The sequence below is a fragment of the Mustela nigripes genome, chromosome 9 (genome assembly GCF_022355385.1).
Source record: "Mustela nigripes isolate SB6536 chromosome 9, MUSNIG.SB6536, whole genome shotgun sequence".
In the NCBI taxonomy this organism is placed as follows: domain Eukaryota; kingdom Metazoa; phylum Chordata; class Mammalia; order Carnivora; family Mustelidae; genus Mustela; species Mustela nigripes.
The window spans coordinates 52,735,782-52,753,935 of record NC_081565.1 but is presented as its reverse complement, the minus strand read 5'-3'; the positions used below and the strand labels follow the sequence as shown (position 1 = coordinate 52,753,935).

The 18,154-nt window shown below is 39.2% G+C and overlaps 1 protein-coding gene across 2 annotated transcripts in view; it reads right to left on the bottom strand.

The window, feature by feature from the left end:
• The window catches only part of TTC39B (tetratricopeptide repeat domain 39B), a 132,924-nt gene that overhangs the window by 30,514 nt on the left and 84,256 nt on the right, over window positions 1-18,154 (bottom strand). For both annotated transcript variants that reach the window (XM_059411609.1, XM_059411610.1), the window contains 7 exons: window positions 18,000-18,131; window positions 16,868-16,944; window positions 12,963-13,030; window positions 9,959-10,023; window positions 3,084-3,189; window positions 1,629-1,694; window positions 75-183 (listed from right to left, as the gene is read on the bottom strand). In XM_059411609.1, coding sequence (XP_059267592.1) covers window positions 75-183; window positions 1,629-1,694; window positions 3,084-3,189; window positions 9,959-10,023; window positions 12,963-13,030; window positions 16,868-16,944; window positions 18,000-18,131 — 623 coding nt within the window. The remainder of the gene's footprint in view (window positions 1-74; window positions 184-1,628; window positions 1,695-3,083; window positions 3,190-9,958; window positions 10,024-12,962; window positions 13,031-16,867; window positions 16,945-17,999; window positions 18,132-18,154) is intronic.

The following is an 18,154-nucleotide window of genomic DNA, read 5'->3' as shown; positions in this document are numbered from 1 at the left end:
CAATCTAAATTCTTTACTTACTCAGATGAACGGTAGTCAACTTTCTATGACATAAAACATAATCCAGTCCTTACCAAGTATGAGGGAGATGTAAGTATGAAAAGCTAGTATCGTTAGGCAGCATAGTGGAGATCTCATGCTTCTTCCTGATGCACCTTCCCGTAGCTGCAGGAGGCCCAACTCCTGTGGGAAGCAAACGCCTTTTAGAAGGAGAAAACATGATTGACTCAAAAGTCACATTCAGACACTACAGAGGCCATGTTCTTGTATCTCCACCCTCCAAGAAGGTGGAGTTTACTTTTCAAGAGCTTAGAACAGGGACAATGCCTGACCAGAAACAACTTTACATTTTAAACTGGCATGAGATAAATCTCACAAATTCTTTCTTATTATGTGATTCTAGGGAAAGGATAGAGGTACTTCTCATTCCATAGAAACGTTGAATTTCTCTTATAAAAATATTAATTTATTAAAACATCTTGAGGATCAAAGTACAATGCATTATGGTGGGTATGAAAAAATAGAGGGTTTTTTAAAAAAACTTTTAAAATTTAAATTCAATTAATTAACATATAATGTGTTACTGGTTTCAGAGATAGAGGTCAGTGGTTCATCAGTCCTATAGAATACCCAGTGCTCATTACATCACATGCCCTCCTTAATGTCATGAGCAAATACAGGTTTGTCTTCAAAGATCTTTCTATCAAATAGGGAAGACACTACATGAGCACACGGTTGGACTAGAATATGATGAATGTCATTAGAAAGATGTATGGTTCTGAGTTAGGAGTACATAAGCCTCACTGGGAGAGAATAAGGGACAGATGGAGGAATAGCTGACATTTATCTCAAACCTAATGTATGGAGAGGCTCTCACAAGAACTAGGCTGCTGGTTAGGGAGGATATCCAAGATATAGGACAGGAGAAGCACAGAAAACAGAAAAGCACAGGACCAATGGGGCGAGTGGGTGTGTGGGGTGGGGAGCAACAGCTTCAAATATTTGTTCTCATACAGTTCTCCAAACCTGCCCTCTTCACTAATAGGGATGGCTATTTCAGTAAGGCAATCCTGGTAATAGCATATTGAGTGTTAGGTTTAATTAATGTTATACACTACAAAAACAGCCACACAGAAATACAATGAATGAAACAGGGAAAACAAAATTTCCTTGCTTAGTTTTATCATGAAACTTAAACAAGTGCAAGGAAACCTAAAACACCATGACTATTTTTGACCCATGTGAATCATAAAAAGGTAGACATGGAAATCTAGCCTAATTTCCCGGTTTTACAGAACACTCTGGTTGCTAAAAGGTTAAGGAAGCATATTTTAAACACACAAGAGTACCAAAGTCCAGCAAGTAGCCATGTTAGTAACATAACTTTTAATCCCAGAACTTAGGTAACAAAGATAAATAAAAAAAAAAAATTAGCTTTCAATAGAAAAACCATCGTAGCTCCTGAAAAGCATGATCAAGACCCCCATGACTTTTTACTGTCCTGCAAACAAATTGTCAATAATTGTCAGTTATAATTGCTAGTTATGAAGATGTGCTGCACTGTCCTCATATTCAGTAAATAATGTTTTATCTTTCCCTTCAAAATTAAGATAAAATTAAATGTGTACCCTGTTTCCCGAAAATCCTATAAATTCTAGCAGTCTGATAATCCGGGCTGGTAAAAGGGAGAGCATCTGCAAGAAGAAAAAAAAAAGTCTATTTGTTAGTATATCTATCTACAGATAAATATTAACCTCCAAACAACTTAAAGGTTTCATGATTCAATAATATGAAATATTAGAACCAAGTCTGAACCACTTTACATATCTCAATCATCATATATTGCACATACGGTTAATCATCACTTGTGAATTAATTTCACTTACCTAAGACAATGAACCTAAAAAATTAAAAAACCAACCAAACAAACAAACAACAAGAACAGCAAAATCCCTGCCCTTTTCAGGACGCTGGAGAGAATACTTGCTCCTCTTATATGCAGTGATGAAGTGCTAAGAAGGGAATCCCTCAGTGCCCACTTGCAAACAAGACCCCTTTTTAACATCCTTTTCCAGAAAGCGAGGCTGTTGAATTCTGCATAATATGCAGGCACCACCTAAAAGTGAACAGCACGGCCCTCCAGTTACTTTCTAGAACATCCCTGGGGAACAGTGGGGAGGGGAAATCCAGGCAGGGTAAAAGCAGGTCACCCGCTTGTTCACTTTGCCTAGAAGGAGAAATGGCCATGTGTGTGATTCTATACAGGTTCATCGGCTGGAGCCAATGGTTTGGCTGTTTGGCTGGACGGTCAGGGACTTGGAAGGAATATCATTAGAATATTAATGACAAGGAAGTCTAAGGAAGAGTATAAACCTCTCCAAATGAGCAAAAAACATGGAGATATCTGTGTTGCAAGTGAATGTTCACCAAAGCCCGACATCAGCAGAGGAGGATCTGAATAATCAAGGGAATAGGATGACCCGTGGTGACTGCCAGCCGGCCTCTTTCCCCAGACACCCCTACTGCTGACTAACTGGGCTCATGAACAAAGTGGCCACGGTGATGTACACAGTCATGTGTATTGTTCCCTTTATCAATGCATTTTCTCATTAATTACAGTCAAACCTTAATAAATTTCAAAATCTCTAAATAACATATTACAATTTGACAAATATCTATTCAAACTTCCACCTCTCTCACAGCATCAAAATCATGCCTCAAGATACATGATTACTGCCTCACCTTTTTCAATTCCAGAGCTACCACTGCTAAAGCCATGATATTTCTGATGTGGAAATGGAACCGGATTCCTTGCTCCTTATTACCAAAAATGTTGCCAGTCCATTCAGCAGGCTGCCTGCTTCCCCTCCTGTACAATCCAAACCTACTCTAAGCATGTGCAGAACTTTACAACACATACTGGCCAAATCTACCACTGGGTCACAACACAAAAAAATGCAATCCCACTGTAGCCATTTGTCAACCAAACCCAGGCAGATGTTCACACACCATAGAGAAGGCACTGGAAACCTTAGGTTCTGTTAAAAAAGCTTCTGGCGGCTATTTTATAATTATTTACTTACCAAATTAAAGGCACCTATTCCAAGCTTGACACCCCCTTCAAATTCATAGAAAAACTGTTGTTCATCTTTATTCTTCTGAATTACATGCAGGATAGAAAGACATTCTCTGGATTGGAGAAAAAAGTTATCACATAAGTTTTATTATGACTCTGAAAATTAATGTGAAGTCAAAATTCACACGGACATGCTGTAAGATAAATGCCATTAGCCAAAATGCTAGGTGATTTTTCAAAGAGGCAACTGTGCTGAGTTTAACCTTAAAGGCTACTTGGGTAAATAGTCATGAAGGAAAAACTAACACACCTATTTCTTCCCTGTTTATCAGGAGCAATCTTCCTGGGCTGAAACGAGACAGGGTTCAAACATCAGCACGCAGGACTCCAGAGCCCCAGGACCACAGGGCTGTGACCTCACAACTTTCCAGCAATGTCTCATAGAAGACTTCCCAGGGGTGCTCCATCCCTTGGTTCCTGTGCATGCTTAAGCAACCCTACTTTCTACCGAGTATCGGAGAAGCTACTGCCAAAAAGATGTGAATTTCAGTGTGATCACCGTGATCTCAAATAGACCAGATAAATTAGAGCTTGCGAGTAGGAAAGACTGAAAAAGGACAGAAAATTCCATCACTGCACCATTTGTCTTTCTTTTTCCTATTCCACCCAAGCAATTCTTTCCTTTTTCTCATTTTAATTTCTTTTCTGTGCCTTTCCCCCCTTCCCTTCATGTCTTCAAAAGGCAAATACTTATTCAGAGAAATGCAAATTAAAACAATGACAAAGATATAAAGCTTGGTAATGAACAGGAATTGCTTACCAAATTGACAAATATTTATTTAAAGGTATTAAGAAATAACCAGATATTAGGTATCACCTTGTGTGATATCCATGGGATATTCTGCAGGACAACTGGCTTGGGCTTTTCAACAACAATCATGAATAGACAGATGGTTCTAGAATAAAAGATACTAAATGGACATAAACATAGGATGCAGGAGACAGTCCTGTGCTATGTCCTGGTACAGACATACCAGCAGTAAAAGAAACCAGGAAAACATGAAAATAGACTCAAGTATTACGTGAAATGAAGATTTATTCACATGGAAAAGCAAAGATCATTAACTGAAAAAAGCAGGTTACAAAAGAGTATGCACATTAAAAAGTATACCTATCTTTAGATTCGGATAGAAAATATTCTGAAATAATATATACTCAGTTTCGCAGACATCATCACTGTGTGAAAAGAATATGGATTCTGTATGTTAATAGCTGCTCATCTACCCTCTCTTATTTTCCTAAATATATGTGTCATTTTCATGATAATAAGAATTATTTTAATTTTTTTTTAATGGAAAACCAGTGCTGGCAAAGGAAAGAACAAATAGACATATTCATCTACTTTGGTAAGAGGTGGTTATAGTATGGAGATTGGCAAACTATGGGAACATAAGCATGTTCATTCATTCTATTATTGTCTATGCTTATACCACACATAGAGTTGAGTAGCCACCACAGAGATCTTATGACCCACTAAGCCAAAAATATTTACGATCTAGCCCTTTAAGAAAAAGTTTGCCAAGCCAATTATTTTTGAGAATGATTTTGCAATATATATCAAAAGTCTTAAACACAGGTGTACCTTTCACCCAATAAATCTAATTTTATTCTAAGGAACTAGCAAGGATAAACACAAAACTTACTTATAAGGAGAGATACTGTATTACTATTTATAATGAAATGTATAAACAAGCTAAACTGGCAACAACAGGAAATTAATTAGGAAGAGAGTCACATGAGTGCATATATTTATACATACACATGGGTGGTGTACCCACATAATAGAATGCTACATAGCCATTAAAATCCATGAACTAAAAATATTTATGAATATTTGACCTAAATTTGTGACATGAAGTGAGAAAGGAAATTTCAAAATGACATGAAGAATATGATTTCATTACATAAAAAGATAGTTATATATGCTCATTATCATGCATTAAGAATGTGAAAATCAAAATATCAACAGGATGGCAGGAGGTAGAAATGATTTTCAGAATTCTTTTCATTTTTAATCAAAAGATAAATGTTCTATGTTCTGATAATAGATGATTGTTATAAGATTTTCAAATAATATGGAGAAAGTGTAAGTGACCTGCATGACTATCCCACAGAGAGATGGTCACTGCTAACAGCCTGGTACATAACCTTCTAGGTGGTTTTACGTTTTAGTAAGAATGCAAAATTTAAAAACCACAAATGGGATCATATAGTATATACTGTCCTATGGGTTGTACTGATGATTTTCTATGAAAATGCATGAGAGCTACCTTATTTTTTAACAAGTGCATATTTTTCTATTTTATAATTTCTTTAACTAAATTCCATTAAGAAATATTTACATTGTTTCCAGATTTTCCATATTATAAACAATGTTGCTAAAAGTATGCTTGTACATTCATCCAGTACTTTTCCTACATCAAGTACTGTAACTATAGTTAATCTATCACAACTATCTTTAGGATAAATTCCTAGAAAAGGGACTTCTGAGATCAAAGGTGATATACATTCTTAATTTTGATACATATTGTTAAAATATCCTTCAGAAAACTCTATCAGTTTAGATTCCCACCAACTTATGAGCTACTAACATTGGCATTTACCCTGAATCATTTATCACATTTCCATTTGTATTTTTTATTATGTGTATTTCGCCCGATGAAAACTGAAATGCTTATTTGGCCAAGTCAGTCTTTTTGGTTCCTGATTTTATGTCACACTCAAAAAGGCTTCTGAAATCGACATCATGTATCTACTGATACGATACACTACTGAAAACACAGTATCACTTGTATGGTATTCTTGCCATAGATGCAAAATCTGGATGGAATCATGAAGAAACATTAGATTAGTTCCCACTGAGAGATATTCTACAAAATAACTGCCCAGTATACTTCAAGAATGTCAAGGTCATAAAAATAAAGAAGGACTGAGGGACTCTTCCCGATTAAAAAAGACTGAAGAAAGATAACAACTAAATGCAACATCCCCAATCCTGGATTCAATCCTGGACCAGAAAAAGGATATTAGTGGTACAATTAGAGAAATCAGAGTAAAATCAGTGGAGTAATTGATACTACTGTGTCAATGTTAGTTTCTTGGTATTAATAATTATTACTGTGAAAAAATAATTATCACTGTGGTTCTATAAAATATTAACATTTGTGACTCTGAATGAAGAATACATAAAAATTCTTTGTAAAAATTCTGAAGTTATTTCAAATTGAAAATTTTTAAATAAAAGTGTAAAGGCTTTTGTGTTTTAGGACCATAAAAATATTTTCCTTCTGTTTACAATAGTCCCATTTTTAAAATATTTTAATATTAGAGGAGCTGGGTGGCTCAGTTAAGCATCTGACTGTTGGTTTCAGCTCAGGTCATGATCTTAGTGTTGTGAGACTGACCCCTGCGTTGGGCTCTGCTCAGCACAGTCTGCTGGAGATTCTTTCACTCTCCCCTCCTCTACTCCTCCTGAACATGCACACTCACTCTTTTTATCTCAAATAAATAAATAAAATCTTTTTTTTAAATTTTTAATATTAAATCTACATGTAATTTATTTTTATGCTCTTTTTCCAGAATGAAGAACCAATTTTCCCAAAAAGTATCTATTTTTCCCACTATTCTGAAAGAGACCTATGCATACATAGGAATTTCACTATTTTTAATTCCCAAGTAAATGTCTGTGTGTATGTACAAAAGTAGATGAGTGCACACACTGATACGTTTGTGCCATTTTAAGACTACTTGAATTCAATCTAGTTTTTAAGTTCTGATGCTTAGAAAAGCAATTAGCTCTTTAACATCCTTTTATTATCATCTAAAAAGTATTTCTTTGTTTTCTCAAAGATTTTATTTATTCATGAGAGACAGAGAGAAAGAGAGAGGGAAACAGAGGCAGAGGGAGAAGCAGGCTTGCCACAGAGCAGGGAGCCCAATGCAGGACTCGATTCCAGGACCCTGGGATCACCACCAGAGCTGCAGAGCTGAAGGCTCTTAACTGACTAAGCTACCCAGGAATCCATAGCATCTAAAAAGTATTTCAAGAGGGGTCTTGGGTGGCTCAGTCAGTTAAATGTCTGCCTTCAGCTCAGGTCATGAACCCAGGATCCTGGGATCAAGTCCTGCAACAGGCTCCTTGCTCAGCGGAAACCTGCCTTCCCTCTGCACCACCCTCTGCTTGTGCATGTGCTCTCTCTGTGTCAAACAAAAGAAAAAAAAATTTTTTAAGAGAAATGATTTCAAGAAGAAAACTAAAAACAATAGTCAATTTCCCAAAACTAGAAAAGCAATTACCTCTTTAACATCCTACCTCCTACCTCCCCCTACCTCCATGATTTTGAATAAAATATAATTTTATGAAATCGCTTAGGGTAAAATTATCTCTTAAGATACTAAATCTTGGTTCTGCTCTCACTAATGGGGATCTGCTTTTTTATTCTTTTAAGATTTTATTTATTTGATAGAGAGAGAGAGAGATCACAGGTAGGCAGGGCAGCAGGCAGAGAGAGAGGGGGAAACAGGCTCCCTGCTGAGCAGAGAGTGCTCCCCGCTGAGCAGAGAGCCCCATGTGGGGCTCGATCCCAGGACCTGAGCCAAAGGCAGAGGCTGAACCCACTGAGCCACCCAGGCACCACCACCCCACCCCGCCTTTTTTGTTAAGGTTTTATTTATTTATTTGACAGACAAATCTCAGGACCCTGAGATCATGACCTGAGCCGAAGGCAGAGGCTTAACCCACTGAGCCACCCAGGCGCCCCTGGGGATCTGCTAATAATGATACACATACTAGCTTATATTAGATTAACTCCCCCCCCCCCAGATAACAATTATAAGCTTTGGAATTTGAATATACATTTAAAATGCATTTTCAGGCACTGGAAAGTGAAAACAAAAAGTAGTAAAAAACTGGAGAAGAGCTGAACTTTGAAAGGTAGGAACATCTCTCACACTAGCTTTATATTTACATGGCTAGTCAGCTGAAGGTACTCTTGAATCCACTCAACGTGGGGTGCCTAGAACTGACACAGAAAGCCACAGTCCTATTATTGGGTCATCTGGGTGGCTCAGCTGGTCAAATGTCCAACTCTCAGTTTCGGCTCTGGTTGTTATCTCATGGGTCATAAACTGAGCCCCAGGTCAGGCTAGGTGCTCAGTGCAGGAGTCTGCTTGAAGATTCTCTCCCTCTGTCCCTCCCCCCATGCTTGGGCACACCTCACATGCTCTCGCTCTCTCAAATAAATTAATAAATACATCTTTATGAAAAAATAATTTGACACGGCATTGTGGGGCTTCTAATATATGTAAGTGTGGTATCAAAGAATAGTATAAAAGACAAATGGTCAGTGAAACTATATTTTCACAAAGTTCTTATATTTTATAAGAACTTAAGGGCAGGAGTATATTAACTCTAAGCTAACTGTGATAAGTTAAGAAGGATATTATAATCACTAGAATGATCTTTAAAAAAAATTAAAGAGGGCTACAGCTAAGAAAACAACAGAGTGATTACACTGGTAAATTTATATTTAAAATTTTAGTAATGCAAAAAAGGCAAAAAAAGAAGTGAGAAAACCAAACAAGGCAAGAGAACAAGAAAAATGGTAGCCACAAGTATAAACATATCATTTGTCATACTGAATAAAAAAGCAAGACCCAACTATAAGCATCTTTAAGAACTGCAATTTACATATAAAAACAAAGATAGGTTTAAGGAACAAGAATATGTCATGCTACACTTAACACTAATTATAAAAAAGCATGAGTGGCTATATTAATGTCAAACAAAACAGACTTCTAGACAAATATTTATTATAAGGAGTTCAGTAGAGACATTTCATAATGATAAAAAGGTTAACTCATGGGGTGCCTGGGTGACTCAGTGGGTTAAAGCCTCTGCCTTCAGCTAAGGTCATGATCCTGGGGTCCTGGGATCGAGACCCACAATGGGCTCCCTGCTGAGCAGGAAGCCTCCTTCTCCACCACCTTCCCCCCCACCCACCTGCTTGTGATCTCACTCTCTCTGTCAAATAAATAAATAAAATCTTAAAAAAAAAAAAGGTTAAGTCATTGGAAAGATAAAATAAAACATATATAAACCTAATAACAGAGGCTCTAAATATACAATGCAAAAACTGACAGAACTAAAGAAAGAAATGGGTGATCCTGAATCAAAGCTGGAGGTTTTTCACTCTGTGAGCAAATGATAGAGCAACTAAAATCAGTAAGGATATAGAAGATATGGACAACAGAATGGTCCATCCTAACTGAGCACTTAAATCACTACAGAAAATTCTATCAAGCAGTGCTGCTCTATAGTCTGGACCAAAGACATACCTGTAACTTTAAATATATAAATTGATATTAGAAGAGAAGAAGTAAGATTATATAATTAGAAATTCTGTCAGTACCTTTTTTCCAGCTATTTTTGTCCAGTTTGCATTTAAACTTAAATTCCGTTGTCCTATAGCACTGAATACACACACAGTAAGCCAAAAAATCAGTGCATTTTTACGAACACCAAATAAAGACTAGTCATACTTTATGAGAATTCTGAAGTACAAATTTGACAGAATACAAGAATCATTTAAAAATGACATCTTAGGAGCACCTGGGTGGCTCAGTGAGTTAAGCCTCTGTTCGGCTTGGGTCATGATATCAGGGTCCCAGGATTGAGCCCCGCATCGGGCTCTGCTCAGTGGGGAGCCTGCTTCCCCCTCTCTCTCCGTCTGCCTCTCTGCCTACTTGTGATATCTCTCTCTGTGTCAAATAAATAAGTTAAGAAAAATTCTTTAACAAAAGATATCTTAATTTTTAACTTACTTGTATATTTGGTAGCTTGTTCTAATTTTGAGTCCACCTTTGATGAAGTTGATCATATTTTCATCCTGAAAATAATTCAGTTAAATAATCAGATCATTTAGCAAAAGATTCTTACATGTTAGTTATATATTTGTGTGATTAGAACAAAACTCTATCTTTTGAGGACATAATTTTTAAATTAAAACATTCTTCTTGCTTTACATTTGCAATGTTCTTTTGCAATTTTCCTTCCAACTTAGATGGCAATAAAAAGAATACATTTTAAGCATTACTTCAAGCAAGTAATTAAGGAAGTAATCCTTACCACTTAGTGGCCAAATATGTTAGTCCAAATCTACTGTGATAAACATCACCTAATGCAGAATTTTCTTCTGGGTTCAACAGAATCCAAAATGGGTGATTTAAGGATATTCTCTAAGGACAAACTTTCCAGTCCATCACACTTCAGGAAATGGGCTGATGGTTCTTCTTTTGCACAGTACTTTAGCATTCAGTCTATTTAACACTGTAAATGTCATTTACATAATATTTCTAGAACAAAATTATTGATCTGGATTCTAAACTGATTGTCACCAATACACAGTTTTTACTTTGGAGGGAAAAAAAGTCATTTCACTTTTCTTTGCCTATGGTCATCAACCATAAAGTGGAGGCAGAGGGCCTAAATGAGTACCATTTTCAGGTTCAGCATTCTAGGATTCCAAGAGAGTTGCTTAATAAATTATATCAAAACCTGCTTAAAAGAAGTTAATCTAACAGTGCTAATGGAGACAGTCCCATATTTCACACTTCTGAGGAGAGTATTTTTCTAGTCTATTGATAATGGAGAGAAACTCTGAAATTTATTTCCTGTGGCATCCTTCTAAAGAAGAGGAAAATTTGCTTTAGCTTACAATTTTCATTAATTATTAAATCTTTAACATTTATATTATTCTAAGAATCAATAAATGCAAAATTCACATGCAACTTAAATGTTTATCTTCTTATTTTAAGGAATCTTATGATTACACAAGTTCCAAGATAGGCCAGGAAAGAACTTCCTAAGTCACATTAAAATCTGCCTCAAATAACAATATTTCGTGTCATGATTCACCGAATATTTACTGAATGCCTATTTTATACCAGGCATCTGAATGAAACATCAGACAAAAGCAATACAAGGTGCTAAGGGCTGGAATCATGCACACAGATGGAGATATGCACAGGATGTCAGGAGAGCGCAGAGCAGGGGTGGGGGTGGCATGGAGAGGTCCATAGAAGCTTCCTGGAAGGATTGAGGCTTAAGGCACAGAAAATAACTAGGAAGTGGCCAGATTAAGGAAGGCAAAGCAGATGCGGATCTTGGGAGCCAGAGAAAACTCAAGCAGCAGGAAAAACAAGAAAGCATTAAGGATCATGGCGTGCTTGGCCACCTGGGCTTACAGAAGTCAGCGCTGCCACAGAAGCTTCTACAGAGACAGAACGAAAGAAGAAAGCTACCGCTACCCATGCCACTCAGGTACGCAACACACCTGTCAGTAGCATCTGAGGACATGGGTAAGAGGGGGGAGGAGGGAGTGTGGGCAAAGACATCAGTTTAGTTTGAAAAAGCCTCCCCCCGCCTCCTTGCTGATATTCTGATACGGAACCACTGCCATAGTCCCTGAGAGCAATTCAATGCTATAGCACAGCAATGACATGGTGACAGCCTCATCTCTGAGAAGGCACTCAGCAGCACAACGGACAACGAGCAGGACGTTAAGAGAAATTAGAGCCAGAGGGTCACTAGGTTGCTGCGCTGTGTAGAGAAGAGCTGATGAACACCCCCACTAGAACACCCGAGAAGGAAGAGGAAGAGATGCCCCCGCTAAATGTTCACAAAGTCAAAGAAACAGGAGCATTAAACTGGATACAGAGGCATGAGGAAGAGGGAGGAGTCTTGGCTATCTCCCAGATGTTTAATTGCAAGTCCCCACAATATAAAATATGCCTTCAAATCCCAGATTTGATTGTTATAGCCCCATTTGGAAAAAACATCAGAAAAACTGGGGGGCCTCTGTGACTAGCATTATGTTTACCGAGGCATTAAGAATGTGGTTTTCAACCAGACTTCATAATACATAGGGTTTAAGGAAACAGGGTCATAGACCAGATTGGTTCAATTTTACCAAACCAGAATCCAACCTAAGAAGTCCATTTCTAGGAGAAAAAAAAAAAAAAGAAAAAAGAACAGCAACTCTCAGTACAATGTAAAACATTGTGATTGAGGAAGAGCTTCAATTTTACAATTGCATTTCTGCCCCCTTACAATCTTGACCCCACCTCTACCCCCAGTGTAACCATCACCGCCACCCATGGGGCCTTAATGTTAAAATCCATGTTTCTTAGAGGCGCTGGAAGATTCAATGTTAGACAAGGCACTGGTTGTAACAGTTCCTAGAAGTCAAATTAAAATGTCCCTTAAAGAAAGGTATTCATGGTTTGATTTAGTGACTTTTTAAAACTGCTCTTCCAAAGGAAGAAATAAAAGCAAAAAGGGGGCATGAGAGTAGAAGGAGGGGAGAAAATAAAATTGGAAGTATGGATGAAAAGCCTGGTGCTCCAAGCATGCATGCCTGAGCTTTGCTGAAGCATCTGGTGAAAGAAGGGAAGGGGCAAGGATGAAGACGCCTCTTTTGCTCAGGGCCTGTAGCCCTCTACCATTAGCAAATGCACAGAGGGATAATCTCACACCTCTCATACAGAGAAGCATCCAGAAATTCCGTGCAGTAGCTGCAAAACAGTCCCTTTACAAGGCAGTGGTTCCCAACAGACTGAAATTCGAAACAGACTCCAAGTGCATTTGAGTAGGAACAAAGCTCCCTGGGGTCATTTTTCAGTCCAAGTTTATCAGAACAACAAGTATCTTCCATTACAAGTCGAAGTCAAAAGAACTGAAGCACGGACATCGAATGAGCCCCATTTTTCCTATGTAGTACTGGCAGGCTTCCCCGGCGTTACTGATTCGAAGCCAAACATTTATTACCTGCACAAACGTGAGTGCTGCTTTCTGTAGGAGACACTCGGCATAACAGATTTCGGCATGCATTTCCTCTATTAAAAACAAATAAAATGATATTAAGGAAAATCCTATGTCCATAGTAATTGCTCTGAGATGTTCAGGAAAGACTCGCAGCTCCATGAACCCAAGAGAGAAATCTAGGTTGCTTTGGTACTTCCATAAAAGCAGAACGATGACCTCGGTCCTCAGTCCCTCGGCAAGATTTTCCTAGAATGTGTAAAAGGATTTAAGGAAGTCATCTTTGGTCCCACTCAAATATAACCGCAAAAAGTCAGGGGCTTGGCGCCAGAGACCCAAACTCAAGCTCACAAGAAGAAACCAAAATTTAAAAGCACTTAAAAAAAAATCACTCTGTAACTTAATAGTAACACAGAAGTTTAACCCAGTTAGAGAGATTGAAAAAAACTATCTTAAATCTATGAATTCTAGCTTCAAAATATGCAGGTATGATCATCCTGGCAATGACTAGACACATCATTGACTTAAGGAGAAAGAGGCAGTGCTCTGGAGCTCTGTGAACAAGTATGGCCCGGCATCCCCAATCATGACTCCTCACACACCGAAGACATGATCTAAAAAGAGCTCACACTAGCACAATTCCAGGCTATTTTGATCGCTGAGCTATCTAGTGCAGGAACGAGGCACTCACAAAAGGGACTCTGTAAAGCTATGTATATCCCAGGGACATATGGAATGCCCCAAACACATGGCCGGGCTTCCCAAACAATACCTTACACTTGCAGAGACTGGGGTGGGAGGGAAATCTTTGCATTTTTACATAAACAAAATCAGCAGATTCCTGTTTTATCCATGGGATGCAAACTGGCATTTTATTTAAGTAAAGGAGCTTGGGGGATTTAACAGCCCGGATTGGGGGAAAGGTTCTGCCGCGTCACGGGCATCCACGTCTCTGCAGCCGGACACCTCGTTCATAGTCTAGCTGGCAACGTCTTCACTTCACAGCTGAAGAATCAAACGAGGAGCTGGGCAGAGCTCACTATGGAGAGTAAGCCCTCGGTTTTTGTTAACTACTTTCTCAGAGACTACTGCCCTTGGTCCACGTTGGGCTTTTTCATAAAAGCTCAGAAAGCAGGACATTTTTATGTGATGTAAATAGCTGAAAAGTAGGGTACTTCCGTGTTTGTGCGATGCTGTTGGGTCAAAGTGGAGAAGGACTAGCACTGTGTTTCTTTCACGTACACACAGACCCCATGCCCTGTCCCTGCCACCTGACACATGACAGGCTGGTTCTCGCAAACTGGGTGCAATCTCTACCATGCTCACAGGCCAAAGGTCGGACTGACCAAGAAGCAACCAGGCAGCAGAGATCCTTCAATGGCCCGCCTACCGCTGGGGCCAACCTCACAGATGTAGGGCCTGTGCACGTTCTGGTGGCCATCACCAGCCAGGGGCTCGGTCCTTTAGAATGCCTCACCTCTACATGTGCCCCCATCCCCCAATTTTCTCAGTGTTCGGGGGAATGAAAAGAGGAGCCTTTGATTTTTACAGAGCCACCTGAATTTCCTCTTCTTAGGTTCATTTGCAACAGAGTAGAAAGAGTTCTGGCATTGCTCACTTTGAAAGTCTGCTCAGTGACACAGATTGTGTGTTGGGGGGGAAGGCCGGGGGGCTCATGTGATGAAGCACAGGTATGTAAAGTGAGGAGTGTAAAATAAGTCTGGAAAGGTAAGTCGAGGCTCAACCATGTCAGAGACCGGTAACAACAGGTAACAATGAGTCCGTGCAGAGGTCTGAGCAGAAGGACTGGCTGCCTCAGGGTGAAGTTAAAAATGGACAAACTGGGGCACCTGGGTGGCTCAGTGGGTTAAAGCCTCTGCCTTCATGATTCCAGGGTCCTGGGATCGAGCCCCACATCGGGCTCCCTGCTTCCCGCCCCCTACCGCCTGCCCCTCTGCCTACTTGTGATCTTTGTCAAATAAATAAATAAAATCTTTAAAAAAAAAAAAATAATGGACAAACCTCAGAGCAGCCAAAGCATGGGCCACGAAGGCAGAGATAAAAGGCAAGGAAATTTGAACTCTGTCAACCATATGTAAGTGTCCTTCCTGTTAAATCCCTTTCACATCCTAAGTACTGCATTTACATATCTGTTTTTAAAGGAAATTTGAAAACTATTCAGGGCAGTATGCCAGCCCTGAGAGAAGAAAGGGTATGTTCATGTTAAACCCACGAAAAGTTTAATTAAATATACTGATTTCTGCAGACAACCAGCCACTCAAGGATGTAAATGAAAATTACCAAGAGGAAAAACAAATCACATACTAAAGCTACAATGTTGTGACATGCTCCCTTGAACACAAAGTCTGTTCGGGTTGTAGTGACAGCCAAACTCATTAGGAATAAAATGCAACTTAATTTATAAAAGTCACATTCCTTCACTCTGCTTGATTTATATTGGGCAGTTCCCCCGTCCTCAAAATTAACCATTTGGCATTTATGAATAGGTACCTTACCAGAACATTTCTTAATTATATTTCCTTAGTCTATGGAAGGAAATAGCTTCACCCTGTGCTAAAATGTTAGCTGAACATGCCTTTGGGTGTAAAAGTCTAAATAAACCTGTTTCTCAGACTATGCTATAGTCACAAGCTAATTTACATTTACTATTTTCTAATTAAGCCTATTTTTTAAAGCAGTTTTAGGTCTGCAGCAAAATTGAGAGGAAGGTACAGAAATTCCCCATGTATCCCTTGCCCCATGTGTGCTTAACCTCCCCTGATGAATTGATGAACTTCCGTGGACACATCATGATCACCCAACATCTACAATTCACATTACAGCTCCTTCTTGGTGACGTACATTCTATGGTTTGGACAAATGTATAAAGACATGTATCCATCATTATGATATCTTACAAAGTTTTTTCATTATCCTAAAAATCCCCCGTGTTCCACATACTCATCTGTACACCCCAACCCTGGGCAACCACTGATCTTGTCACAGTTCAACCCTTTCCAGAATGTCATACACTTGGAATCATATAGCCTGATGCCTTTTCAGATTGGTGTCTTTCACTTAGTAATATGCACTTAAGGTCACTCTGGGTCGTTTCATGGCTTGATGGTTCATTTCTTTTCAGTGCTGAATAATACTCCATTTGTCTGGATGGACCACAGTTCATTTATCCACTCACCTACTGAAGGACATCTTGATTGCTTACATGTTTTGGCGATTATAAATAAAGCTGCTGTAAGCATCCACATGCAGATATAAGTTTTCTGCTCCTTTGGGTAAATATTAAGGAGACTGATTGCTGGATTGTATAGTTTTGTAAGAAATTGCCAAACTGTCTCCCTACGTAGCTGTACCATTTTGCATTCCCACAAGCCATGGATAAGGGTTCCTTTCACTCTACATCTCTGCAACATTTGGAGTTTGTGTTTCAGATTATGGAAGTTCTAATAGGTATATAGTAGTATCTCATTGTTTGTTTTCTTTTTTTAATAAGTAAATAAGTCCAGGTTTTCTAAAGTGCCATGTAAAAAAAATTATAAAAAGATAGTAACACAGCACCATCTACTTTCAGGATGTCTCACATAGGAATGATTCAACATTTCCCTCATCCATACATGAACATTTTGTTCCCTTTTCTACAAGCCTACCAGAGAAAGTGTGGGGTACAGTGGAAAGAACTGTGGCTTGCAGAAAGGCAGATCAGCTTTGAACCCCACTCTGTTATGTGGGGAATCCTAATCCATTAACCCATTACCAGTGGGTGAGTATGATGGGAAAAGGAAAAAGATATTCCATGTCCTTTATATTCTACACTCGCATACTGAATTTTATAAGTATGATCATGTTTTAACTTTTCAAAGACAGGAAAAACTTAATCTTTAAAAGGGTCTTACCTTCAGTCAGCTGCTCCAGTGATCCTCTAGAAAGAAGACTTGAGAAAGATTCTACAACTGTACATTTTTTCCTGTATCTGTGGAGAATAAGCAGAAGGGGAGATGGGAAAGAGAACGAAAAAATGACAATAGATCAGGCCAGGCTCATTTTCCTTTGACATTCATTTTTGTCACAGTCACACCAAAGAGTTAGCAAGGAGAACATCCTCAAGTCTATAGTACAGGGACCGCACTTTTCCACACTGCACACCCAGCACCCAGCACTGGGCAGGCATCCTGTGGGCACTCCGCCCAGGCTTACTGGACACGTGAGTGGACAAACCCACACAGAACAATGAATGCTAACCCTGCCAAGCACCTTCCCTGATCTGTTGGCTGAAATCAATATTTCTGGGGGAAGAGGCACCTGCAGGTTAAGAATCACTTAGAGGGCAGTATTTGGAAACTCTCTTCATTTGTAGCGCGGCAACATAATGACACAAGGACATAGTTTCATGTTAAATTTCACCAATGCTAGTTAACAGTTGCTGCTGGGGTCTTGCTATACACACAGAGCAAAGATTAAAATAAAACTGAAAATCCATCTCATTTTCACCAACTGGAAGTGTCCAAATATGTCCTTTTAGACAAATAAAGCTCTCCCTTTTGAATAGGCAGCATCTCCCGTGCTCCACATACTCATCTGTACACTCCAACCCTGGGCAACCACTGATCTGGGACACACTAGCTTGGCAGGCAGTAGCTGAACTCATCCACTCCAGAGAGACCCCTTGAGAGATGCATGTTGCTGACCCCACACATGTCTCCCTCAGTTTTTCTCTGTGGTTCAAGCTACTGAAGGAAGGAAGGAAAGAAGGAAAGAAAAGAACAGAAAGAAAGAAGGAAGGGGGGAGAGGCGGAGGTATAGATGTCAAGTGGTTGGCCAAACAAGAATCTACTATAATTCTTAATAGGAAATGGTAACTCTCTTACATGGAACTACATGAGGCCAGGCAGCTTTGGAGTACAAGTCCCTTACTACAATTGGGGCGAACTTCAAATAGAGGTCTCCATCAGCAAACCACACTCGCTTTGTCACACAGACATAAAGTTTTGTAGTTCTATCTCTAGTAGTTATTTACTCAGCTCGTACTTTTGGCAGGTTTGTAATGCGTCCTTCATGGCAGAGATGCCGTTCTGGATGTCCTGTTGCTCAAAGGTCATGACCGCCTGCAACACCACAATAGTACTGTAGCCCAAAGCATGGTACATACTCTCCTTAGCCCTGGGGGCAAAACATAGGGAATT